Genomic DNA, 27,474 nt, shown 5'->3' with positions numbered 1-27,474 from the left:
AAACATGAGCAGATTCAGTGGGAGCACCATATCTGTGGGGGATCCTTTCCAAGATCTAATAGATAGTTGGAAAGCTGAAACTGTGGATAGGTACAAACCATATGTATACGGTGTTCATCCCCCTCTGTGTTTGTCCTGTTTTGTCACAGTACAAGCTAGAATTAAAATGGATTTTTTTTTTTTTTTTTTTGGGGGGGGGGGGGGGGGGGTAGCACCATTTGATTCACACAACATGCCTACAACTTTAAATGTGAAAATTGTTTTGTTTTTTTTATTGTGACACAAACAATAATTAAGATGAAAAAACAGAAATCTGGAGTGTGCACATGTTTAGGGTCAAGACTTTGTAGAGCCACCTTTTGCTGCAATTACAGCTGCAAGTCTCTTGTGGTATGACTCTATTAGCTTAGCACATCTGGCCACTAGGATTTTTGCCTATTCCTCAAGGCAAAACTGCTCCAACTCTTTCAAGTTAGATGGGTTGCATTGGTGTACAGTAATCTTCAAGTTATGCCACAGATTCTCAATTAGATTGAGGTCTGGGCTTTGATTAGGCCATTCCAAGACATTTAAATGTTTCCCTTTAAACCACTCCAGTGTAGTTTTAGCAGTATGTTTCGGGTCATTGTCCTGCTGGAACGTGAACCTTCGTCCCAGTCTCAAACCTCTGGCTGACTCAAACAGGTTTTCCTCCAGAATTGTCCTGTATCTTTCCTTCAGTCCTGACCAGCTTTCCTGTCCCTGCAGATGAAAAATATCCCCACATCATGATGCTGCCACCACCATGCTTCATTGTAGGAATGGTGTTCTCAGGGTGTTGGGTTTGCGCCACACATGGCATTTCCCATGATGGCCAAAAAGTTCAATTTTAGGCTCATTTGACCAGAGAATCTTCTTCCATGTGTTTGGGGAGTCTGCCGCATGCTGTTGGGCAAACTCCAAACAGGTTTTCTTAAGCAATGCCTTTTTTTCTGGCCACTCTTCCATAAAGCCCCACTCTGTGGAGTGTACGGCTTAAAGTGGTCCTATGGACAGATCCTTCCATCTCTGCTGTGGATCTTTGTAGCTCCTTCAGTGTTATCTTTGATGTCTTTGTTGCATCTCTGATTAATGCCCTCCTTGCCTGGTCTGTGAGTTTTGGTGGGCAGCCTTCTCTTTTCAGGTTTGTAGTGGTGCCATAGTCTTTCCATTTTGCTATAATGGATTTAATGGTGTTTCCTGGGATATTCAAAGTTTGGGAATTTTTTTTTATCACCCAATCCTAATCCATACTTCTTCACAACTTTGTCTCTGACCTGTTTGGAGTGCTCCTTGGTTTTCATGTTGCCTGCTTAGTAGTATTGCAGATTCAGGGTCCTTCCAGAACAGGTTGATTTATTCAGACATCATGTGACAGATCACGTGACACTTTGATTGCACACGTGGATCTTAATCAAGCCCTGCGATAACCTCGCAACTTGTCCAGGGTGTACTCCGCCTCTCGCCCATGGTCAGCTGGGATAGGCTCCAGCTTGCCTGTGACCCTGTACCACAGGATAAGCAGCTACAGATAATGGATGGATGGATGGATGGATGGATGGATGGATGGATCTTCATCAAATAATTATGTGACTTATGAAGTGAATTGGTTGGACCAGCTCTTATTTAGGGGTTTCATACGAAACGGGGTGAATATCAATGCACACTCCAGATTTCTGTTTTTTTTTATTGTATTTTAAATTTTTTTGTCAGAATAAAACAATAATTTGCACCTTTAAAGTGGTAGGCATGTTGTGTAAATCAAATGGTGCTAAACCCCAAAATATCCATTACATTTGCTTGTAATGCTACAAAACAGGACAAACACCAAGGGAGATGAATACTTTTGCAAGACATTGTATAAAGCTTGTTTTTTGTGTACATACAGTACAAGTCAAACATTTGAACACACCTTCTAATTCAATGGTTTTTCTTTAATTTTATTAATTGAAATACACTTCATGTCTTAAAGTAATGATGGATGTCATTTCTCGTTCCTTAGTTGAGCGGTTCTTGACATAATATGGATTACTACAGTTGTGGAATAGGGATATTTACTGTATTGTTATTATTTACTATTTATTGTTTGATCTCAAACACATTAATAAAGCAATAAATTCCACTAATTAACTTTTGATGAGGCACACCTGTTAATTGAAGAGCATTTCAGATGACTACCTCATGAAGCTGGTTAAGATAATGCCAATTGTGCGCAAAGTGTCATCAGGGTAAACAGTGGCTACCTTGAAGAATCTAATATATGAAACATATTTTGTTTGTTTTAGGGTGGCACGGTGGTGTAGTGGTTAGCGCTGTCGCCTCACAGCAAGAAGGTCCGGGTTCGAGCCCCGTGGCCGGCGAGGGCCTTTCTGTGCGGAGTTTGCATGTTCTCCCCGTGTCCACGTGGGTTTCCTCCGGGTGCTCCGGTTTCCCCCACAGTCCAAAGACATGCAGGTTAGGTTAACTGGTGACTCTAAATTGACCGTAGGTGTGAATGTGAGTGTGAATGGTTGTCTGTGTCTATGTGTCAGCCCTGTGATGACCTGGCGACTTGTCCAGGGTGTACCCCGCCTTTCGCCCGTAGTCAGCTGGGATAGGCTCCAGCTTGCCTGTGACCCTGTAGAACAGGATAAAGCAGCTACAGATGATGAGATGAGATGAGATATTTTGTTTTTTAAAACTGAAAAATTTTTTACCACATAATTCCATATATTATTTCACAGTTTTGATGTCTTCAGTATTGTTTTACAATGTAGAAGATAGTCAAAATACAAGAAAACCTATGAATAAGTAGGTGTGACCAAAGTTTTGACTGGTACTGTATATACCTACGATAAAGGTTTGTTTATAAGCTACATCAACAACAGTAACAATAATAATAAGATAAAACAGATATAACAAGTCAAGTCAACTTTATTGTCAAATATGCTATACATGCTCGACATACAGCACAGATGAAATTTCAGTCCTCTCTGACCCATGGTGCAAACAGCCAATGCAATAAATAAAAATAGAATAATTGAAAAAAACATACAACAATATAAACAGTATAAACACTCTAGATAGGAACTAGACATAGACTAAACCACGGGCGATTGCTCTAAGACAACGAGGGAGGCTCAGCCTCCTCTAAAAATGACGAACATCGTGTAGGATGAATTGCGCTAGGCTTATGTTATAGCCGACCTTATAACATTGCTATTTTAGATCCAGAATCATAGAAATATATGTGCTCAACCCAACTACAGTGCGAAATCATTCCGTTATAACTTTCCCCAGTTCGCCTAATGTGTGCGTGAGTTTTTCCCCCTCGTGACAGCGCGATGCAGCCCAGCCTCAGTGGATTGGGAGCTATGTGCTTGTCAGTCTCAAAATGCAAGACAATTATTGGACAAATACTGCGAAACCGCCTGCCCACGGAGTCTCACGGACTCCCAGCCTCAATGGACTTCAACGGCATTTGGGAGCGATGCGCTTTTCAATCTCAAAATGCAAGACGGTTATTGGACAAATACTGTGAAAATGCCCGCCCACTGACTCCGAGCCTCACATGGGAGGGACATGGCAGTTTCCGCGAGGAGACTGGTGATTGGTGAAAGCGGCCGGATATTTTCTTTGATTGACAGCTCGTTTCAACTACAGACAGGCAGCGGTACAGTGTTGCCAGATTGGGCAGTTTTAAGTGCATTTTGGCGGGTTTTGAACATATTTTGGGCTGGATAACGTCAGCAGTATCTGGCAACATCAGTTCAGTCCCATGCGGATTTGCAAGTGCTGTGGTGTATAGTAAGAGATCGGCTTACATTTCGATTTCATTCATTACATACGGTTTCTACCAGCTTTTTTAGTTTGTATATATTTTAATTGTAAATAAAGTGTAAATATAGTGTTGTCAAGTTTGCTATCTTAGTTCCAGAAATTTTTTTTTTTGTTAATATATTTTTATTGCTTTCACATAGAAACCGTTGTTACACACCAAACAGCAATGCATAATGTATAAAAGACAAACGAACAACAAAAAAAACAAACAAACAAAAAACAAAACTAAAAGTATGTGTGTGTGGGGGGGGGTTACACTTCTTGAAACTCAGGTAGTTACAGGGAAAGAGCAAAACATAGGCTACATATCATGACATCAGATACATGAAGTATTTTAAGAAAAGAAAGATATGGCAGCTGACCAGTTGTCAATTGTCCGTGGCGTGGCTTTATGATACCTTGCTGTAGCACGCTCAAGAATTAAAATGTCCAAAATATAGGAACGCCAAACCGCTGCCAGATTTATGTCAGACTCAAACCAACCTTTCAAAATGGCCTTTTTTGAGGCAGTCAGGGCCGCCATCAATATCCTTTTCTGTTGAAGGGTAAACATTACATTAGAATCATCAGCAAGTAAAAGTAACTTTGGACATAAAGGGACATCATACCTTAACAATTCAGAGAGCTTTTTGACAACATGTTTCCAAAACTTGACAATAGGTGGGCATTCCCAAAACATATGAAAATAGTCCCCTATGGAGCCTGTGGGGCATTTTTTACAAACTTTATCATCAGTTAATTTCATTAAATAAGCTCTGCAAGGAGTTATATAGACCCTATGAGCAAACTTAAAATGTATTAGCTGATGGGCCAGACAATTAGAAGATGAGAAAATATTGGTCCAGATAGTTTCCCAGTCAGGCTCCACACCAAATCTATCAAACTCCCTGAACCAAACTGAAACAGCACCTATGGGAGGATGCTTTTCTGCAGTAAACACATCATATAAATATGACACCAAACCCTTGGTTGACTTAAATTTCTGCAAATGTTCAAGAAGGGGATGATTATTCAAGTGTCTATCCCATGGAACCCCATATGCCTTAAGAGCAGAGCGTAATCTTAGGTAAAAGAAAAAGGATGTGCCAGGGAGAGAAAAAGAGTTACAAATGTCTTGAAAAGAACGTAAGCCATCAGAGTCAAATATATCACTCAGAGTATGGATATTTTTATCTGACCAAGAAGGAGAAACAAAAGGTTTAGAGCCTGTTAAGAGGTGGTTGTTGTGCCATAAGGGGGAGGATTTATGAAATTTATGATTATAACCCAGAAACTTACAGGACTGTTTCCATACTTCAAGAGAGCAGTTGATAATTGGACCCAGTCGTAGTGATGAGCTTCTTTGAGTGATACCTGAAAAAGGAAGATCCTGTAGTCGGAGGGGATGAACTAATCCTTGTTCTATGGATCTCCAGGAAATTTTGGAAGAAGGATCAAACCATACTTTTAAAAATCTTAACTGAAAAGCCCAAAAGTAATGCTTAAAATTAGGTACAGCCAGACCACCATAAATTTTGGGAAGCTGCAATGTCTTTAAACGAATTTTGGATCTTTTGTTATTCCATATGAAATTAGAACAAAGCCTGTCAATGTCCCTAAAAAAATGTGGTGGAGGAGTCAGTGATATAGCAGAAAACAAAAAATTAACCCTGGGAAGAATATTCATTTTCAACACAGAAATCCTACCGCAGACAGAAATTTGGAGTGGGGACCATCTGTTCAGATCATTCTTGATTTTTTGTAACATCACATTGAAATTGTGCTTGCAAACCTGAGTGAGGGAAGGATGAATACTTACACCTAGATAAGTGAAACCAGAGGTTTGAATCTGAATAGGTGAAGACACAGGGGGATTAAAATGAGGAGGGGTTGAATCAAGAGGCATTAATATAGATTTACTCCAGTTAATTTTGTATCCGGAAAAAGAACCAAATCTTTGGAATAAAGCTAGGGCTTGAGGAACTGAGTTAGTGATATCAGACAGGTAAAGAATAATATCATCAGCGTAAAGTGAAATATGATGCGTGGTGTTTTTAATGTGTATAGGAGAAATTAATGGACTCTGCCTGACTGCTTGAGCTAAGGGTTCTAGGGATAAAGCAAACAAAATTGGAGAAAGAGGGCAGCCTTGTCTAGTGCCCCTCTCCAGACAGAACTGTGAAGACAATTTATGACCTGTAGAGACACACGCAGTGGGTTTATTGTAAAGTGTTTGAACCATATGGATAAATGTGTCTCCAAATCCAAATCTCCTAAGCACAGCCCACAGATAACGCCATTCCAGCCTATCAAAGGCCTTCATAGCATCTAGACTAAAGACTGCATAGGAGTCAGCTTCATCTTTGGGGGCATCTATAACATGCAAAAGCCGTCTAACATTGTCTGAGGCCAGGCGACCCCTGATAAAGCCTGTCTGATCCTCATGTACTAAATGAGAGATGTATTTGTTTAGCCTGTTGGAAAGAACTTTGGCATATATCTTAATGTCTGAATTTAACAATGACAAGGGCCTATAGTTTCCACAGTCCAGTGGGTCCTTCCCAGTCTTTAACAACAAGGAAATCAGAGCTGTTCTTTGGTCTCTGTGAAAGTAGCCAGCATCTAGTGAATATTGGATGGATTTAAGTAACAAAGGCCCAACCAAGTCCCAGAGTTCTACAAATAGCTCTGGAGGTATCCCATCCAACCCTGGTGACTTGTGCCTAGTCATGGAAACAGCTGCTGATCTAAGTTCTTCTAAGGTGAGTGGGGCATCTAATTGGTCAGCTTCCTCTGCTGATAGAGACGGGAGCTCCAAAGGACTAAGAAAGGCATGCATATCGGTCAAGTCATCCGGTGTTTCAGACTTGTAAAGTTCAGAATAAAATTCCCTGAAAACATTATTCACTAGAGGTGGGTGGGTAATGACTACGCCAGAAGAATCTTTTACTGCATCCACTGAGGCAAGACGTTCTGACTGTTTAAGGCGCAATGCAAGAAGTCTATTTGGTCTATCTGATTGCTCGTAATAAAGCTGCCTAGTTCTAAGTAAGTTAAACTCAGCCCTTACACTAATAACATCCTTATATTGTGCCTTTAAAGAATTCATTGCTCTAGCTCTGGCAGCATCATACTTATTTTTCTGCAATATTTCTATCTGCTGAATTTCTTTTTCCAGGTCACAAATTTTCCTCTTACGGTCTGCGACTATTTTGGAGGCATATGATATACAACTGCCTCTGATTGCACATTTTGTAGTCTCCCAGAGAACGTGAGGGTTTACATCATCTGAATTATTTAGGGAGATAAATTCGTCCAAATCTTTCCTAATATATTCTAGGAATCTTTCATCCTGTAGCAGGTACACATTAAAGCGCCAACGCTTAAAACGAGAAGATGAGTAAGCTTTTGATAAAGTGATTTTGACAGGAGAATGATCAGAAATTAGCATAGGTAGGATTTCTGTGTTTAAAACCGACTCCAGCAGGGCAGCTGAAACAAAAATGTAATCAATTCTAGAAAATGTTTTATGGCGTGAAGAGAAAAATGTGTAGTCCCTTTCATTAGGATTCCTGATACGCCAGCCATCCACCACATTCAAGTCTTTCATAAAATCTGTGATGTAGTTAGATGACAAGAGCTGGTTGAAAGTAGGCGGGGCAGAGTTGGACCTATCCAGGATATCAATTGCTAAATTGAGATCACCACCTAAAATTATAGGAACGTTTAAATGTATGAGTCTGGCTTTGATATCATCAAAAAACTGTGGCTCAAAGACATTTGGTGCATATATGGAGACTAAACAATATTTAACTGAATTTAAGGTAATCAAAGCAAAGCAAAATCGACCATCAGAATCATTGCCAAGCTCATCAACATGGAGATTCAGCTTTCTGTCAACTAAGAGTAGAACACCCTTTGTTTTATTTGGGGCACATGAAAAAGAAAGGATTTTATAAAACTTATTTTGAAATCTATGCACATCCTGTCTCTTTAAATGCGTTTCTTGCAAAATTCCAAAGTGTATTCTTTTCTTACGTAGAAATTCAAGGCACCTAACCCTCTTAACAGGCTCATTAACTCCCTGCACATTCCATGAAATGAAATTATAGTTGTCAATTATTAACTGTTATGAGCATACACAATGATAATTTGAAGACAAAAGAAAATGTAGCCATGTGAAAATATGCAGCCATGTAACTGACGTAAAAATGAGCAAAAGCCCCCCCAGGCTTGAAGCATTGTATTAAAACAAGAACGCTGCTAGCCTGCCAGGGAAAAACGCAAACATCCCTGCATGGCCTAGCCAGAACAAAAGTAATCATCATTCCTTGGATTCGAGCTAAGACAGTCTTGCAAAACCACGTTCAGTTTGGTTGCTTTAACACGAGTCATTGTTTATGAAAGAAGTGACCCAACGGGTACAATAGCGGAAAAACACACGTTACAATCCATGTTGAAGACAACGTTACTTTCGCATTCCAAATACAGTATAGTCAGGTCGCTAACCAGTGCAATAACGGATGTTTTCGTAGGAGAGGCAAGTGCTGAAATCAAATGTCTTTAATGTGATGCTGAGCCTCTTCGGGAGAAGAGAAAATGCGGGTGTTGTTTGAGTCGAATGTTACCTTCAGGCTGGCAGGGTAGAGAAGGAAAAACTGGATCCCTTTCTGTTTGAGCGAAGCGATGCAGGATGAGAAAGCTTTGCGTTTCACGGCGGTGGCATTGGAGTAGTCAGCAAATAGCATGAGCTGGGACTGACCATGTTGTGCCTTCGTGCCTGCTTGTCGGTACGCCTTCATGATAGCCTGGCGATCGTTGTACCTCAGAAGTTTGAAGATGAGAGTTCTGGGCTTGCTTGATGAGTTTTCACCTCTCTTGTAGACTCGATGAGCTCTCTCAATTTCGATGGTCCCTCGATCAGCCCGTGAAGGGAACCAGATAGGGAGCTGGCGTTGTAGGAAAGCAATAGCGTCGTCCCCCTCTTCATTTTCTGGAAGGTTAACAAGACGCAGATTGTTTCGTCGGTTTCGGTCTTCCAGCTCCGCCACGCTGGATTGTAATTTAGCAATCGTTGAGGTAGCTTCCCTAATTTGTGACCTGTCCTCGCGCTGGGCAGCTTGGATAATGTCAGTACGCTTGTTCAAAGTCATTAAAGAGGCGTTCATTGCTGAGACCTCAGTCTCCACATTGGAGAGTTTCTTTCGAAAAGTGTCCATATCACCCCGTATAGCTTTAACATCAAGGGAAAGTTCGCGTAGAGTTCCCCGCATCTCATAGATTAGCGTGGCTAACACAGAGCTCTCAGCGCTACCATCCAAAATGGAATCCGTGTGCTCACCAAAGAGCTGTTTCTTGGCTTTCTTCTTTGCCGATTTAGATAGCGGAGAAGGGGTTTGGGGGTCTAACTCCTCCACAGTTCTCTTCTCCGCCGATCCCATTATAATTGTCAACAAATAGAATTGCCGTTAAAGCACTTTTGACTCAGTTGAAAATGAAATATTGAAGGTGGCCTTGCAAGTTCAAGTTTAGGCGGCCATCTTAGCTGGAGCCCAACCGGAAACTCCTCCTTAGTTCCAGAAATTTTGATTATTTGAGTGACTGAACTTGAACTTGAGGGGGCTAGTCAGCTAGCAAGAAAGCTGCGCACGGATGCCAAGCATTGTTGATTTAATTTTGGCGAAGCCATTTGCCAGTCTTCCTTTCGAGGAAAAAATTAAAATTAAAGAGCAGGGTAGACCAACACCTCAAATTGACTTGGTGAAAAAGGTAGGGAATAATACTCGTTCCTTTCAGCTCTCCTGGTACGAGAAAGTGAATTGGCTAACAGCAAGTGACCCACATCAACAACAGTAAATAGGCTACTTTAGTAATATGTCATGGATGGACCAAAAATATAGAATCTATTTAAAATGTTTATGCTGAGTATATTATATTGGAATATATATTTCTCTGGATATGAATTAAACACAGCTACAATTTGGAAAACATTTTTAAACAAAAACACAGCCAAGGTCAATTTTTAAACAACATGCCACAATTTTAAAATATAAAATGTTAAAATATACCCCCCCCCCCAACACCACCATCATGTATATTGGACAGTAGGCTAATGGGCCAAAAGAACCTGTTATTTCACAGTTTGTGACCCTGCCAACAATCAGCCAGATCAGAGGCAAGAGTATGGGCAAAATTGATGTGTTTTTTCATTTAAAATCTGGAAATATCGTAACCAACCAGCCTCCCCTGTTTGAAAGACTACCAGCCGCCACTGGACTAAACACTCAGACAAACAATATAAACAGTATAAATAAACAGTATAAACACTAGATAAAACAAGACATAGACTAAACACTCAGACAATGTAAACAGTGTAAACACTAGATAAGAACTGCACACAGACTAAACACTCAGACAATATAAACAGTATAAACACTCTAGATATGAACTAGACGTAGACTAAACACTGGTACTGTATTAAAAGTTATGTGAATGTGGTCTCTCTCTCTCTCTCTCTCTCTCTCTCTCTCTCATGTATGGGATTTTGACATTTTTACTTCATATTTTTATCATGGTTGAGTCCCAGAGATGGACACAAGATAAACTAACAGAAACCAGGGATTAAATAAGGCAAGTAATAAGTGAAAGCGAAAGCAGGTGTGTGTGGTTATGTGGGAACAGTAGTTCGAGGGATCACGCTTGTCTGCTTGAGCGAATCAGATACAGCAGTCCCACTACATAAGCAAAAATTTGCTTGAACTAAGTAAATACTTGACAATATCTAGTATATCAGCATTATTTTACTGCTTTGCTGTTGCCTCAGCCAATCAAATTTTAGAACTTAACCTATCCATTTAATAAAGGGAGCTATATGATGGAGAAGCAGAACTCTTGTTATGGAGGATAAACCTACAACATATTTTAAATTGCAGTGTACTACACCAGTGGACATGGTGCATTTCTCCATAATCACCTTTTGAGCAGTAACACTTGTACCCAGATTGCTGGTTTTATTTTAAGAATTTCTAAAGAATAATTTTGAATGTGGATAGGATAGAAATATCTGTAATATTACATAAGATCATTAATCCAAAAGACATGGAAAAGTGGATGGCAGTGTTAAATACATTTATATTATGATAGCATAGTGTAATAAAGAAATAAAAAAGTAATGTCTGCTTTTACTGAAGGCTAAAAATGATTCTCTTAACAAGTCTGCTTTAAATATATTATGGTAGTTTTACTGAACCCCTCGGAACTGAATTCTCACTGCTGATACAGACTTAATTTTGTCCTCTTCAAGGGCATCAAGCTGTAAGCAGATACTCTGATGTACCGAGGACTATCAAACTAGGAGAAATGCTAATCACCTGCACACAAGTGTGTGTGTGTGTGTGTGTGTGTGTGTGTGTGTGCGTGTGTGTGTGTGTGTGTGTGTGTGTGTTTGCTTGTTTGTTTGCTAATCCAGTGTAGGAAACTTTAATTATCTGTGTGTGATGTTCCTTGCAAAACCACCAATCGGATAAGTGATGTCACATAGCCCAGTATTAAAGCTGTGTGTGGTGTGGTGTGTGTGTGTGTGTGTGGGGGGGGGGGTTATGGGGCGTTGTTTGTGTGGTTTGAGTGATGTTGGGGTTGTGACTTATCTTTGAGATGGAGACAAACTGTCTCCACTGTGACTCACTTTGCTTATTCTATTCCCAACTGAGATACGAAAGATGAAGCCTGCTCTCTCTCTCTCTCTCTCTCTCTCTCTCTCTCTCTCTCTCTCAACAATATGATTATGAAACTATGAAAACAATTTTGTTATAAAATTAATAACATTAATTTAACAGTTAAAAAATATATATTTTCTTCCTCATTGTGAGACTGAGTTTGTTCTGAATGTTACACTCCCCCATTCCCCACCATTTTTAGCTGGGACTATGCATTATTCATCCTTGAGTTTGGTAGATCTGTGTCAAAATAATGGATTGTCCATAAGAAACATCACCATGACATTACATTCCCAAGTCTAATAGTCTACAATTTTAGAGTTAATCGCCACTTGGCAATGTTTATGTTCTAAATATGAAATCCACTTGAAGGGCCCGTCTTTCACAAGTCATGAACTGTTGTTTTTGGGCCATGGCTTTGGGCATGCTGAGGACAGTACCATCCTTTTAGTGCATACACATCAAACTCCAACTGGTCATGTAAAAGGATGGGGACATGATGAAACTGGAACATGAATATACTCTATGGTATCATTTATACCACAGCTTGTGTATAATATGTGTATATTTATCATATATCCACACAACTACCTTAAACAGGAGGAAACACTTTACTGCAACATTTCAGCGTGTGTTTGGATTTCTGATTCCATTTGTGTGAACAAAATTATTTGGATGGAAACAACATGACACACAAAGACACACGCCCACACACCCACACACCTACCTCTCATCTTCCTCCCCTCGTGTAGATATTAACGAGTGCGTGCAGCCGGGTTTCTGTGAGAACGGGAAGTGCGTGAACACCCGTGGGAGCTACAGCTGTGTTTGCAAACCTGGTTTCTTATTGGACGCCTCACGTGGCATCTGTATCTGTAAGTAAAGGGAAAAGTGCCAGAAGATTTACAAGGCTGAAGAGTCACACAGGTACAATGCAGGGTCAGGTCCAGATGTCTGAGTTCACTACCAAGAACTGATTTTATTTTTTCTGTTATAAACATTTTATTAATAAGTAGTTCAGGTAGTTTTATTATATGCATTCTTTAATATTTGTTGACATAATAAGTTGATCTGTGAAGTGCTGTAGAGAATAATGTAGTGTTCTAGACCAGATTAAAAATGGCTGTTATATTGAGACTATAATGCATAATATATTGTGCAACTCAAAGGTGAGGTCTTCCAAGATGAAAACAAAGTATTTTAAAATGTTTTGAAAATATTTCTTTCCACATACTGGATTGTGTATTCAACATATGATTCCACATAGTATAAAATGAATACATTTTATTAAAAAAAAATTAGCACTGTGACTAGGATAAAGCAGTTAATGAAAATGAATCAGAGTGAAAATATATTCAGTCTTGTGGCAGATGTGGATGAAGATTTATTCAATTATTATCTCTACTCACTTTACATTTAAAGGGAGAAAGGACATGAAGACATTAAAATGTCACCAATTATTTAGAATATATACTGCACATTTACATGTGGCCTCAAAACCAACATCAAACTCATTAAAAATTAAGTCCAGTACAGTGTTCTTATTGTTTGAAAGACATGGGAATGATGATGAATACATGCACATACCGTACAGTGGTGCTTGAAAGTTTGTGAACCCTTTAGAATTTTCTATATTTCTGCATAAATATGACCTCAAAGATCATCAGATTTTCACACAAGTCCTAAAAGTAGATAAAGAGAACCCAGTTCAACAAACGAGAGAAAAATATTATACTTGGTCATTTATTTATTGAGGAAAATGATCCAATATTACATATCTGTGAGTGGCAAAAGTATGTGAACTTCTAGGATCAGCAGTTAATTTGAAGGTGAAATTAGAGTCAGGTGTTTTCAATCAATGGGATGACAATCAGGTGTGAGTGGGCACCCTGTTTTATTTAAAGAACAGGGATCTATCAAAATCTGAGCCTCACAACACATGTTTGTGGAAGTGTATCATGGCATGAACAAAGGAGATTTCTAAGGACCTCAAAAAAAGCATTGTTGATGCTCATCAGGCTGGAAAAGGTTACAAAACCATCTCTAAAGAGTTTGGACTCCACCAATCCACAGTCAGACAGATTGTGTACAAATGGAAGAAATTCAAGACCATTGTTGCCCTCCCCAGGAGTGGTCGACCAACAAAGATCACTCCAAGAGCAAGGTGTGTAATAGTCAGCGAGGTCACAAAGGACCCCACGGTAACTTCTAAGCAACTGAAGGCCTCTCTCACACTGGCTAATGTTAATGTTCATGAGTCCACCAATAGGAGAACACTGAACAACAATGGTGTGCATGGCAGGGTTGCAAGGAGAAAGCCACTGCTCTCCAAAAAGAACATTGCTGCTCGTCTGCAGTTTGCTAAAGATCACGTGGACAAGCCAGAAGGCTATTGGAAAAAATGTTTTGTGGACGGATGAGGCCAAAATAGATTTTTTTGGTTGAAATGAGAAGCGTTATGTTTGGAGAAAGCAAAGCACTGCATTCTAGCATAAGAACCTTATCCCATCTGTGAAACATGGTAGTGGTGGTATCATGGTTTGGGCCTGTTTTGCTGCATCTGGGCCAGGATGGCTTGCCATCATTGATGGAACAATGAATTCTGAATTATACCAGTGAATCCTAAAGGAAAATGTCAGGACATCTGTCCATGAACTGAATCTCAAGAGAAGGTGGGTCATGCAGCAAGACAATGACCCTAAGCACACAAGTCGTTCTACCAAAGAATGGTTAAGGAAGAATAAAGTTAATGTTTTGGAATGGCCAAGTCAAAGTCCTGACCTTAATCCAATCGAAATGTTGTGGAAGGACCCGAAGCGAGCAGTTCATGTGAGGAAACCCACCAACATCCCAGAGTAGAAGCTGTTCTGTACGGAGGAATGGGCTAAAATTCCTCCAAGCCGGTGTGCAGGACTGATCAACAGTTACCGGAAATGTTTAGTTGCAGTTATTGCTGCACAAGGGGGTCACACCAGATACTGAAAGCAAAGGTTCACATACTTTTGCCACTCATGGATATGTAATATTGGATAATTTTTCTGAATAAATAAATGACCAAGTATAATATTTTTGTCTCATTTGTTTAACTGGGTTCTCTTTATCTACTTTTAGGACTTGTGTGAAAATCTGATGATGTTTTAGGTCATTTATGCAGAAATATAGAAAATTCTAAAGGGTTCACAAATTTTCAAGCACCACTGTACAGGAGTTCACTGTAAAGTCAGTATGTAAGCAATAAAATACTACAACCCTGATTCCAAAAAAACTGGGACAAAGTACAAATTGTAAATAAAAACGGAATGCAATGATGTGGAAGTTTCAAAATTCCATATTTTATTCAGAATAGAACATAGATGAAATATCAAATGTTTAAACTGAGAACATGTATCATTTAAAGAGAAAAATTAGGTGATTTTAAATTTCATGACAACACCACATCTCCAAAAAGTTGGGACAAGGCCATGTTTACCACTGTGAGACATCCCCTTTTCTCTTTACAACAGTCTGTAAACATCTGGGGACTGAGGAGACAAGTTGCTCAAGTTTAGGGATAGGAATGTTAACCCATTCTTGTCTAATGTAGGATTCTAGTTGCTCAACTGTCTTAGGTCTTTTTTGTCGTATCTTCCATTTTATGATGCGCCAAATGTTTTCTATGGGTGAAAGATCTGGACTGCAGGCTGGCCAGTTCAGTACCCGGACCCTTCTTCTATGCAGCCATGATGCTGTAATTGATGCAATATGTGGTTTGGCATTGTCATGTTGGAAAATGCAAGGTCTTCCCTGAAAGAGACGTCGTCTGGATGGGAGGATATGTTGCTCTAGAACCTGGATATACCTTTCAGCATTGATGGTGTCTTTCCAGATGTATAAGCTGCCCATGCCACATGCACTAATGCAACCCCATACCATCAGAGATGCAGGCTTCTGAACTGAGTGCTGATAACAACCTGGGTCGTCCTTCTCCTCTTTAGCCCGAATGGCACGGCGTCCCTGATTTCCATAAAGAACTTCAAATTTTGATTCGTCTGACCACAGAACAGTTTTCCACTTTGCCACAGTCCATTTTAAATGAGCCTTGGCCCAGAGAAGCCGTCTGCGCTTCTGGATCATGTTTAGATACGGCTTCTTCTTTGAACTATAGAGTTTTAGCTGGCAACAGCGGATGGTACGGTGAATTGTGTTCGCAGATAATGTTCTCTGGAAATATTCCTGAGCCCATTTTGTGATTTCCAATACAGAAGCATGTCTGTATGTGATGCAGTGCCATCTAAGGGCCCGAAGATCATGGGCGCCCAGTATGGTTTTCTGGCCTTGACCCTTACGCACAGAGGTTCTTCCAGATTCTCTGAATCTTTTGATGATATTATGCATGCACTGTAGATGATATGTTCAAACTCTTTGCAATTTTACACTGTCGTACTCCTTTCTGATATTGCTCCACTATTTGTCGTCGCAGAATTAGGGGGATTGGTGATCCTCTTCCCATCTTTACTTCTGAGAGCCGCTGCCACTCCAAGATGCTCTTTTTATACCCAGTCATGTTAATGACCTATTGCCAGTTGACCTAATGAGTTGCAATTTGGTCCTCCAGCTGTTCCTTTTTTGTACCTTTAACTTTTCCAGCCTCTTTTTGCCCCTGCCCCAACTTTTTTGAGATGTGTTGCTGTCATGAAATTTCAAATGAGCCAATATTTGGCATGAAATTTCAAAATGTCTCACTTTCGATATTTGATATGTTGTCTATGTTCTATTGTGAATACAATATTAGTTTTTGAGATTTGTAAATTATTGCATTCCATTTTTATTTACAATTTATACTTTGTCCCAACTTTTTTTGGAATCGGGTTGTACTACAAATGCTTTTAACTGTTTATAGTCACATTTATTATTCCCTCACCAGCCTGTTTTGTTCTCTCTTTTGAAGTTAATGAAACAAAAATACAGCTTGTGAGAAACTGGAAAAGCACAAACTCCTCTGTCCTCTCAGGAGACATGTGTCTAAAAACCTACTAACTGTTACAAAGTACACTTTGACACTCAGGACTCCTTCCATTAATGTTTCTTGAAACATTTCTTAATCCATTTATTCTTAACTTTAAATTACATAGATCATTTGTCATACAAGTCCTTGTGAATGATTTCTTAACTATAGAAACAATAATCTTGCCTGTTAGAAAAATTGCATGAATAGAAATCTTTTGGATTATAGATGGAGCTGTGCCGTTATTGTCAGTGTGCAGGCACTTATGGATACAATCACAGGGGAGAGTGGTGTGTGTCGCAAACTGAGCCAAATTGGGAAACTAGAATCGTAGTCAAGGATGAGCGGAGGTCAGTTGATCAGTGAACAGAGCAATGTTGAGAAGACAAGAAGACGAGGTCGAAACTAACGTAAACAGGGATCTTAACATGAATTCAGGCAGAAGTCAAAACAGCTCGGTAAAGTCAGGTACAGGGACACCGAATGATATTTCACACTGAATGCATCTGTGAGCTGTGTATAGGCTGGGTGATTGCAGGTAGATTGGTGACAGGTGATGTAATTATGGGTTCATCTTCAACATCTGGGAAGGGGGGCTCTTGGTTGAGTGTATCTGTGGATAAGGGACCTTGGATAGCAGGTTTTAGCAATGAGATGTGGAATGTGGGAGCCATTTTGCTGTGCAGAGGAAGTTCGAGCCTGTATGAAACCTCATTGATTTTTTGCACCACTTTGTATGGGCCGATGTATCAGGGTTACAGCTTTTTGCAGGTGTTGGGCTCTCTTAAGTCCTTAGTGGAGACCTAAACTTGATCCCCTGGAGCATACTCAGGGGTCTCACGTCTATGTTTGTCAGCATAGTGTTTATACTTGGCGTTTACTTGCTCCAGTCTCTGATGGACCTCCTCCCATATCTGCTGACTTCTCTGGAACCATGAGTCCACTGCTGGAATCTGAGTGGTAGCATCATCCCATGGAACGAGTGGGGGTTGGTAGCCGAGTATGCACTGGAATGGGGTTAACTGAGTAGCTGAGTGTTTTAATAAGCTTTGTGCATACTAGGCCCAGGTAAGAAAATGTGCCCAGTCTCATTGGTTCCTCATACAGAATATGCAGAGGAAGCATCCCACTTCTTGGTTGGCATGTTCTACCTGGCCGTTGGATTGAGGATGATATCCTGAAGTGAGACTCACGGACACTCCCAGTCTATCCATGAATCTGGACCACAGTCTGGAGATGAACTGGGGACCCTGGTCACTAACTACATCTTCAGGAATGCCATAATACTGGAAGATGAGGTTGAATAATAGTTCAGCAATCTCAAAAGCTGTGGGTAGACCAGGTAGTGGGATGGGTTTGAGTGCCTTGGAGAATCTGTCTATGATTACCAGAATGATGGTGTTGCCCTGGGATTGTGGTACGTCAGTGAGGAAGTCTAGCAATATGTGACCAGGGTTGCTGCACTCAAAAAAAAACAACATGGGTGTCTGTTACATGAACTTAAGTCTAGCATGTAACGGTTGACATTTAGGTTACTCAACAAAATTGTTTCTGGCTAAGTTAACGCATTTTACTTGGGTGGAAATACTTTCCATAATTGTATTATGTTCACTGAGAAAGTTTTTTTTTTTTTTGAGTGTGGGGTACTGGGAGAGGACACAGTTTACTGGCAGGTGGAGCTTGGGGTACCTTGGCTTGGGCACACGATATTTCGCACTGAATGTATTAGTGAGCTGTGTATATATAGGCTGGGTGATTGCAGGTAGATTGGTGATAGGTGATTGTAATTAGAATTCTAATGATGGGGGCACTGTGGCTCTTGGGAAGTGTAGTCCAGAACAGCCATGTTTGGAGGCTGCTCTGAACTTGGGCTTTCAGTGTCGTTACTGACAGTTATATAATCAGTGGAGGATTTTTTTTGGGGGGAGGGGCACAGTGAATAATATTTCACTAAAATATAATTTAAAAGTTTATATATCATTTTTGACATTTGAATTCAAACTGCATTTTGTCTGAGTACCAAACACAGTACACAGAAAAGTTTTAACCTTTTTCTTCAAACCAAATAACACTAAACTCAGGATTTTGTAATCTGTCCTTTTATGCAATTTTTACTTTGATTAGACAGCATGTGATCAGTCTGTCAACTTTCAGTTTCTCCTCCAAACACATTTTAGCAGAAAAATAGAATAAATAATAGAATAAATAATCCACTTCATTCATGATCATTACACCTGTGACTGAGTCTGTAAAACGCCTACTGGTGACATATTACAGAAACATCACCAAAATGGGCAAGAATATATTTGCCCATTGGAGCTCAAAACTAGGTGGGGGTATCATGCCGTGTAGTCACGTGACATGACTGTTGCTGAACCTACAGCATTGGGCTTGTTACTGTTAGCCCACAGCCTTGCTTCATATTATTTCATGTGTCTTTTTTAAATACTATTTATTTATTTATTTATTTATTTATTTATTTATTTTTGTTTGCTTGTTTGTTTGTTTGTTTTACTGCTAGTGGTGCTGTTACACTCAGTTTCAAAAAATCACAAATAATCCTCTTTAAAATATTTGTTAATCACGGATAAGATGGGGCGGCACGGTGGTGTAGTGTTAGTGCTGTCACCTCACAGCAAGAAGGTCCGCGTTCGAGCCCCGTGGCCGACGAGGGGCTTTCTGTGCAGAGTTTGCATGCTCTCCCCGTGTCTGCGTGGGGGTGCTCCGGTTTCCCCCACAGTCCAAAGACATGCAGGTTAGGTTAACTGGTGACTCTAAATTGACCATGAGTGTAAGTGTCTATGTGTCAGCCCTGTGATGACCTGGCGACTTGTCCAGGGTGTACCCTGCCTTTCGCCCGTAGTCAGCTGGGATAGGCTCCAGCTTGCCTGCGACCCTGTAGAACAGGATAAAGCGGCTAGAGATAATGAATGAGAGAATGAGATAATGAGATGAGATGAGAGACAGATAAGATTATCTGGATGCCTAAAACATGACATCTCATATTGATTTCTTTTTTACCTTTGGATAATTAACATCTTCTGACCAGAAGATTTTACCTATAGATTTTACCTATATTTAACATCTTCTGACCAGAATCAGTAACAGTAATTCAACAATGCTGTGATATAGTACAATATGTGCTATTAAATGTTATAGCTGGTTGTTGCATTTAAATACTGAATAGTGAATAATGAAGGATTGACTGAGTTAGTTTTTCATAGCTGATTAAGTAAACACAATTACTGGTAGTGCACTCAGACTTTTGGATGTGACTCCTATATGTTTTTCTTTGACTCTGTACAAATGTAACATAATATTCAATCCCTAATAAAGTCATCCAAATAATCAAGATAATCCTCAGAAATGAATGTCAGGAGAGACAGACAGGTGATGCCTGAATGCCGAAGTGCTAAATGCAGTTTTATCTGTGCGATGCACTCACAACAAGGCATCGCTGTGCTGTTGTTTTCTCGTGCTTTACTGATGCCTTTGACTTTTGACTTCTACACTATTCCAGCTGCCTTTTTGTTCAAGTGCACGTCTGGGGGCTTCAACAAACATTTTTTTTTTGCTTTGTTGGAATGTTGTTCAAGTGTTTTGTATATGGATATACTGTATGTACTGTATGTAGTGTGTTTTATGCTTTCATGCATGTGCATGTGCGTGTTTTGAAAATGTCATGTCAGTTTTTTTTCCTCAGCTGTGTTGTTTGATTGTCAAATCTGCTCTACTAAGCCAATTAGAGGTGTGTGCAAGTAAGATTAAAAGTACTGCAGAATGTATGGCTGCACATTGTGGGTTAAAGATATTTTGATTATATCATAACTGATTTGTTAAAACATGATTAATGCACAGAGTTGACAATGTTTGAAGATGTGCTATTTAGACTGAAATTGCTTACAATTTGATCACTAGAATAGTCCATGGCTCTCAGTTAGGGTCCTAAACACTTATGATGATGAAGATTTTTAGACTTAGGCTAAAAAAAATATTGGTGTGTGTTTTGATGGTAGAGTTGCATTCCAATCTTAATTTCAAATATATGTATATTAATATTAATGAGCCTATAATTTCTGCAACAAATATGAAAAATAAGCAACAGTGCTATATTATATGCAGAAATCACGTAAAGAACAGAAAGTAAAAATTAATGTTAAGAAAATCATAAAGACAATATTGTAGTTTTATCATGTATTTAAATCTATCTTTAAATATTTAACCAAAGTAATCGTTACTTGTTGGTTATATAAGTACCTTTGGTTTCTATACGGTATGTATTTAGCTAGATTATACTTTCCACATAAACATATTTGAAATAGCGGCCCATGAAATGGTCTAAATAAACAGCAGTAACAATAGTAACATAAGCTAAATTGATTTAAATGCATAATTACCAGAAAATAACTGTAGAAAATGTAGTAATGTTAGATCCTTTTGCCAAAAGCTTTGTTAAATGCCTGGTATAATAGACTTCTGTTATTGAGTAAAATTTTAACATGGGGTTTTAAAATGGAGACTCTGTCTTTAAAATATCATGTTATTGATATGTAAATTTTGTAAATATTATGAAAAGATTTATTAATGTCAAATACACAAAAATGACCTGACAGACCTTGTGTGTGTTTAATGATGGAACACCAAGATTCATCTAAACAAAATGAACATCACCTTGATTGTCTTAGAATAAATAACACTATTACACACCACTCTAATAAAGTACATCAGCCTCAGTGATATTGTAATAATTACAGTGTAGTAAGTTCCCTATGGGTGGGTGGAGCACAGAGGACGGCAGGACAGAGATCAGGATTCAACTCAGGCTTTATTGCCACACTTTTCAGTAGACAATTTCAAACAGGAGACAGAGACAAACACACACACTGTAGTCTCCTCCGGGGAAGCTCTCCCTCTGCCTCCTTAAATAGGGCGCGGTTACTGGGAAGACACACAAACACAGGTTAATTGCCGTCAGGTGTAGTGATTCTGCCACTCACCTTCCATAACTCCGCCCTTCTGTCACAGACCGGCGCTTGACCACGCCCCCGCTGCCACATACCCCCACCGCCCGACTCAGGCCGGGCGGCTGTCCGGCCTGCAGCCGACTCCCCCCCCCTTGATGGGAGAGGAAGTCCGCCACGACCATCTGCGCCCCCGGCCTGTGGACCACCTTGAAATTGAAGGGTTGGAGTGCCAGATACCAACGGGTGATCCGTGCGTTGGCATCTTTCATGCGGTGGAGCCACTGGAGGGTCACGTGGTCTGAACAGAGGGTGAAAGGGCGCCCCAGCAGGTAGTACCGGAGGGCGAGGACCGCCCACTTGATTGCTAGACATTCTTTTTCTATGGTGCTGTAGCACCCCTCACGCACTGACAGCTTCCTGCTGATGTACAGGATGGGGCAGTCCTCCCCCTCCACCTCCTGGGACAACACCGCCCCCAGCCCTCTGTCCGACGCGTCGGTCTGCAACACAAAAGGGAGAGAAAAGTCAGGGGAGTGTAACAGTGGGCCCCCACACAGTGCAGCCTTTACCTCAGAGAAAGCCCGCTGGCACTGCTCCGTCCACTGGACCGTATCTGGTGCCCCCTTTTTAGTGAGATCAGTCAGCGGGCTGGTGACGTCCGAATAATTAGGTATAAACCTACAATAGTAGCCAGCCAGCCCCAGGAACTGTCTCACCCCCTTTTTGGTCTTGGGCCTCGGGCAGGCCGCAATTGCTGCTGTCTTGTTAATTTGGGGACGCACCTGCCCGTTGCCCAAGTGGAAGCCCAGATACCGTACTTCCACCCGCCCAATCACACACTTCTTCGGGTTGGCAGTGAGACCCGCTCGCCTCAGCGACCTAAGGACGGCCCTCAGGTGTTGTAAGTGCCGCTGCCAGTCATTACTATAAATGATTATATCATCCAGGTATGCGGCCGCATAGGTGGCGTGGGGGCGGAGGACCCTGTCCATCAGCCGCTGAAACGTAGCAGGCGCCCCAAACAGCCCAAAAGGAAGTGTGACGAATTGGTGCAAGCCGAACGGTGTGGAAAAGGCCGTTTTCTCCCGGGATAATGGAGTCAAGGGGATCTGCCAATATCCCTTCGTCAAATCCAGTGTCGAATAAAAGCGAGCCGTGCCTAGTCGATCGAGCAGCTCGTCAATACGAGGCATTGGGTATGCGTCGAATTTAGACACCGCGTTGACTTTTCTATAGTCCACACAGAACCGGACCGACCCGTCAGCCTTGGGTACCAAGACCACCGGGCTGCTCCACTCACTGTGGGACTCCTCGACGATGCCCATTTCGAGCATGGTCTGAAGTTATTCCCGAACCACCTTTTTTTTGTGTTCGGGTAGTCTGTAAGGGTGGCTACGCACTACCACCCCCGGGGGCGTCTCTATGTGGTGCTCTATGAGGTTAGTGCGACCGGGCAGGGGCGAGAACACATTCGAAAACTCGGTCTGCAACTGGGCGACCTCCGTGAGTTGGGTCGGGGAGAGGTGGTCTCCACAGGGGACTGGAGAGGTACATGATGCCAATGTCCCTTTTTGAACCTCCGGCCCCAGCTCTGCCTTCTCCGGAACTACCGACACCAACGCCACGGGGACCTCCTCGTTCCAGAGTTTAAGCAGATTGAGGTGGTAAATCTGTAGCGCCCCACCCCTGTCCGTTCGCCTCACCTCATAGTCGATGTCCCCGACTCGCCGTGTGACCTCAAAGGGTCCTTGCCACTTGGCGATCAATTTGGAGCTCGACGTGGGCAACAGTACGAGTACCTTATCTCCCGGAGTGAACTCTCTAAGGTGCGTACCCTTGTTGTACAGGCGGGCTTGCCATTCCTGGGCCTGCCGCAAATTCTCCTGAGTTAGGTGGGTGAGCGTGTGGAGTTTTGCGTGCAGGTCCATAACGTACTGAATTTCGTTTTTACTTTGTGAAAGCCCCTCCTCCCAATTTTCCCGCAGCACATCTAGGATGCCGCGTGGCTTACGCCCATATAATAATTTGAACGGGGAGAACCCCGTGGAGGCTTGGGGGACCTCTCGCACTGAGAACAGCAAGGGTTCGAGCCACTTATCCCAATTATGTGTGTCCTCACTGACGAATTTTTTAATTATATTTTTGAGGGTATGGTTGAACCGTTCTACTAAACCGTCCGTTTGTGGGTGATACACACTGGTGCAGATTGGCTTAATCCCCAACAACCCATACAGTTCGTTCAGTGTAGGTGACATAAACAAGGTGCCTTGATCAGTCAGAATCTCTTTCGGGATTCCAACTCAGGAGATGACGCGGAAGAGTGCCTCTGCAATACTGCATGCTGAGATATTGCGAAGAGGCACTGCTTCCGGGTATCGCGTTGCATAGTCCACCAGAACTAATATAAAGCGGTACCCTCGTGCTGACCGATCTAATGGCCCAACGAGATCCATCCCAATTCTCTCAAACAGGGTCTCAATTAACGGTAGAGGGCACAAAGGTGCTTTTGGAATGGCCGCTGAATTTACTAACTGGCATTCGCGGCATGCCGTACACCACCTACGGACATCGCCGCGAATCCCCGGCCAATAGAATCGGGCCATTATTCGAGCTAGTGTTTTATCCTGCCCCAAGTGTCCAGCCATGGGATTAAAGTGAGCCGCCTGGAATACCAATTCCCGGCGGCTCTTCGGAATTAAAAGCTGCGTGACTCGCTCTTTAGTTTGAGTGTCCTGCATCACTCGGTATAATCTATCCTTCATAATCGTGAAGTAGGGGAAGGACGGGGTGGCGTTCGGCTGGAGCGTTTGACCATCGATTACTCTCACTTGGTCAAACGCATGCCGCAGAGTCTCATCTCGCGACTGCTCTAATGGGAAATCCGCAAGGGATTCCCCAATAGAGAGAGGAGGAGCCGGCGGCTCCTCACTCTGACACGGAGATGATGTAGACGGCTCTGTGACAACTGCTCCCGCCAAAGCGACACCGGGACCTCCCCCTGTCAAATGGCAGGACCCACTCTCTACTAGGCGCGTCATTAAACCCCAAAATCCTGGCCAATCAGTCCCCAAAATTAAAGAGTGGGTAAGGCGAGGATTAACCGCCGCCTTCACTATAAATTTTTCCCCTCTGAAAATAATGTGGACCGACACCAAAGGGTAGCGGTGAACATCCCCATGCACACACAACACCTTCACCCCTTGTGCTCCCCCCAATGCCTCGTTTTGAACCAGGCTTTGGCGAATTGAGGTCTGATTACAACCAGAATCCACCAATGCCTGATATGTAGCCCCTTGGATACTCACCGGTATGCGATATGCTCCGGCCCGATCGAGGGCGGCCTCTGGCGCGTCGGGGATCCGAACCACCGCGCCCACTTCCATTGCTATGCACTGCTGTTGAAGGTGGCCCGGCTCCCCGCAGTGCCAGCAAACCGGCCCAGGCTTTCCCTCTGCACCGGTGATCTGGGGCTCACTCACCTGAGGTGGGGGAGAGACAGACACAGAAGGGAGAAACGGGAGGGCACCGCGGGTGCGGCGGGCCGGCTGGGGTGGTGCCGGCCCCCGCCTCCGCGGTGGGGGAATGGGGCGAGGACGGGACACAGGAGGAGGGGGAGAGAGAGAGAGAGAGAAGAGGAGAGAAGAGAAGATGCCATCTGCTGTCCTGCAGCCAGGACAGCCACCAGATGATCCTCCGCCAGCTTGACTGCCTGATCCAGCGACGCCGGGCGGTGGCACTGGACCCACTCCGCGGTTCCGGCTGGTAAGCGGGCGATGAACTGTTCCAGTACCACCTGGTCGACGATTCCCTCGGCGTCGCGATCGTTGGCCCTCAACCACCGCCAGCAGGCATCCCGGAGCTGCTGGCCAAACGCGAACGGCCGGCCGACTTCCTCCGATCGCAGCGCGCGGAAGCGCTGGCGCTGTTGTTCCGGTGTGCGCCCCACGCGCTGGAGGACGGCCCGGCGGAGGTCCGCGTAGGCCAGCCGGCGGCCGGCAGGGAGCTGTAGCGCGGCCAGCTGTGCCTCTCCCATTAGCAGGGTGAGGAGGCGCGCCGCGCGCTGCTCCATCGGCCACCCCGAGGCTTCGGTGACCTGTTCGAACAACGTGAGGAACGCCTTGGGGTCGTCCTGCGGGCCCATCTTGGTGACAGTGAGGGGAGACGGGCCCGCGGCCAGAGCGCTGGTGGACCCCGCCGACGCGAGGAGATGCCGGAACGCCTCGCGATCTTCCTGCTGGGCCAGCACCAGGGCTTCGAAGCGCCGCTCTTGTTCCTTTCGGAGTGTGACGAGCGCCTGGTGCTGGCTTTGCTGAGTCGTGGCGATGGCGTGGACCAGGTCGGCGAACTGGGAGGATTCCATGGGGCTGCTGGGTTGGTGCTCCACTGTCGCGGGTTTCAGCACCACTGTAGTAAGTTCCCTATGGGTGGGTGGAGCACAGAGGACGGCAGGACAGAGATCAGGATTCAACTCAGGCTTTATTGCCACACTTTTCAGTAGACAATTTCAAACAGGAGACAGAGACAAACACACACACACTGTAGTCTCCTCCGGGGAAGCTCTCCCTCTGCCTCCTTAAATAGGGCGCGGTTACTGGGAAGACACACAAACACAGGTTAATTGCCGTCAGGTGTAGTGATTCTGCCACTCACCTTCCCTGACTCCGCCCTCCTGTCACAGACCGGCGCTTGACCACGCCCCCACTGCCACATACAGTAAGAGCTAATCAACCATATATTGTGTCACCTTAAGCAGAGGTAATTTAATCTACAAAACATGTTTCTCAAACTCTTTGTAGACCCTCTCCATTGTAGATCTACTTTATGAATGAAACTTAATAATAATAATAATCAGATACTGTCTATGCACAATAATATTTAGGTTATTTACTTTTTACTCTTGCATTTTTCACTGTGAGAACACATTAATTCCAATTTGAGTGATTGGGCTAATAACTATGAAAACTGTGATAATGGTAGATTGGGATTGCCATCATTAAAAAATATTAAACAAACAAAACAACACAGAAGTGCTATATTTCATGAATCCCAGACCCCACTTCAAGAATATATGAAGAAAGCATGATGTGCAAGAGAGAATTTTTTTTCTTTATGACCCAAGTTGAGATGTTATTTGTGGAGAGATGGGGTTTTCAGTGGGTTTAACCATTTCATGATTTCCTAAATCTTAATGGACCATGGCATGAGAAGAATGCTGCATGTTTGAATTCATGTCTCTGTTCACTCAGTCTAGTCACAGTCTTTCATGTTTGATTTTTTTCCCTTTATGCTGTGTTATGATGTTTCTTACCTCCTCTGCACAGCCCACAAAGTGATCTCAGAGGAGAAGGAGCAGTGCTTCCGCATTGTCTCTCAGGGCTCCTGCTCTTTGCCCATCCTGAAGAACATCACCAAGCAGATCTGTTGCTGCAGTCGCGTCGGTAAAGCCTGGGGAAGGAAATGTGAGGCCTGCCCATATTTTGGATCTGGTGAGTTACTTCCTTTATTTTGTGAATATTTAGTTTACCTATTTTTATCCTAAGGTTTAATTTTACATGACCATCTTATTATCCATCTATATACAGTGCCCTCTACAAGTATTGGCTCCCCTTATAAAGATTAGTAAAATGGGTTAGAAAAAAATCCACCCTTTGATGAAGTAGCTTCATCTCACACTGAAAAATGAGAAAATCCAACCTTTAATTGCAATAAATTTATTCAGAGAAAAACAGATCACTTATCAAGAAATACTTATTTTCATTAAAACAAACAAACAAACAAACAAAAAACGTGGTACATGTGGGGTTTAGGTCAGGGGACTGAAATGGCCATGGCAGAAACTTGATTCTGTGGTCAGAGAACCATTTTAGTGTTGATTTGGACATATGCTTCCAATCATTGTCCTGCTGAAAGATCCAGTGACGACCCAATTTTAGTTTCCTGGCAGAGGCAGCCAGATTTTGATTTAAAATGTCCTGGTATTTCATGGAGTCCATGA

The 27,474-nt window shown here is 42.5% G+C and overlaps 1 protein-coding gene across 10 annotated transcripts in view; it reads left to right on the top strand.

Annotated features, from left to right (window-relative positions):
• The window catches only part of LOC132887850 (latent-transforming growth factor beta-binding protein 4), a 295,961-nt gene that overhangs the window by 82,582 nt on the left and 185,905 nt on the right, over positions 1 to 27,474 (top strand). For 9 of the 10 annotated variants that reach the window (XM_060923582.1, XM_060923578.1, XM_060923579.1 and 6 more), the window contains exons 6-7: positions 12,284 to 12,406; positions 26,801 to 26,965. In XM_060923582.1, the coding sequence (XP_060779565.1) occupies positions 12,284 to 12,406; positions 26,801 to 26,965 (288 nt within the window). The remainder of the gene's footprint in view (positions 1 to 12,283; positions 12,407 to 26,800; positions 26,966 to 27,474) is intronic. The other variant, XM_060923581.1, reaches the window with a different exon arrangement.

Source organism: Neoarius graeffei, chromosome 6, assembly GCF_027579695.1.
Source record: "Neoarius graeffei isolate fNeoGra1 chromosome 6, fNeoGra1.pri, whole genome shotgun sequence".
NCBI classification, from domain to species: domain Eukaryota; kingdom Metazoa; phylum Chordata; class Actinopteri; order Siluriformes; family Ariidae; genus Neoarius; species Neoarius graeffei.
This window is presented reverse-complemented; position numbering and strand designations above follow the sequence as displayed.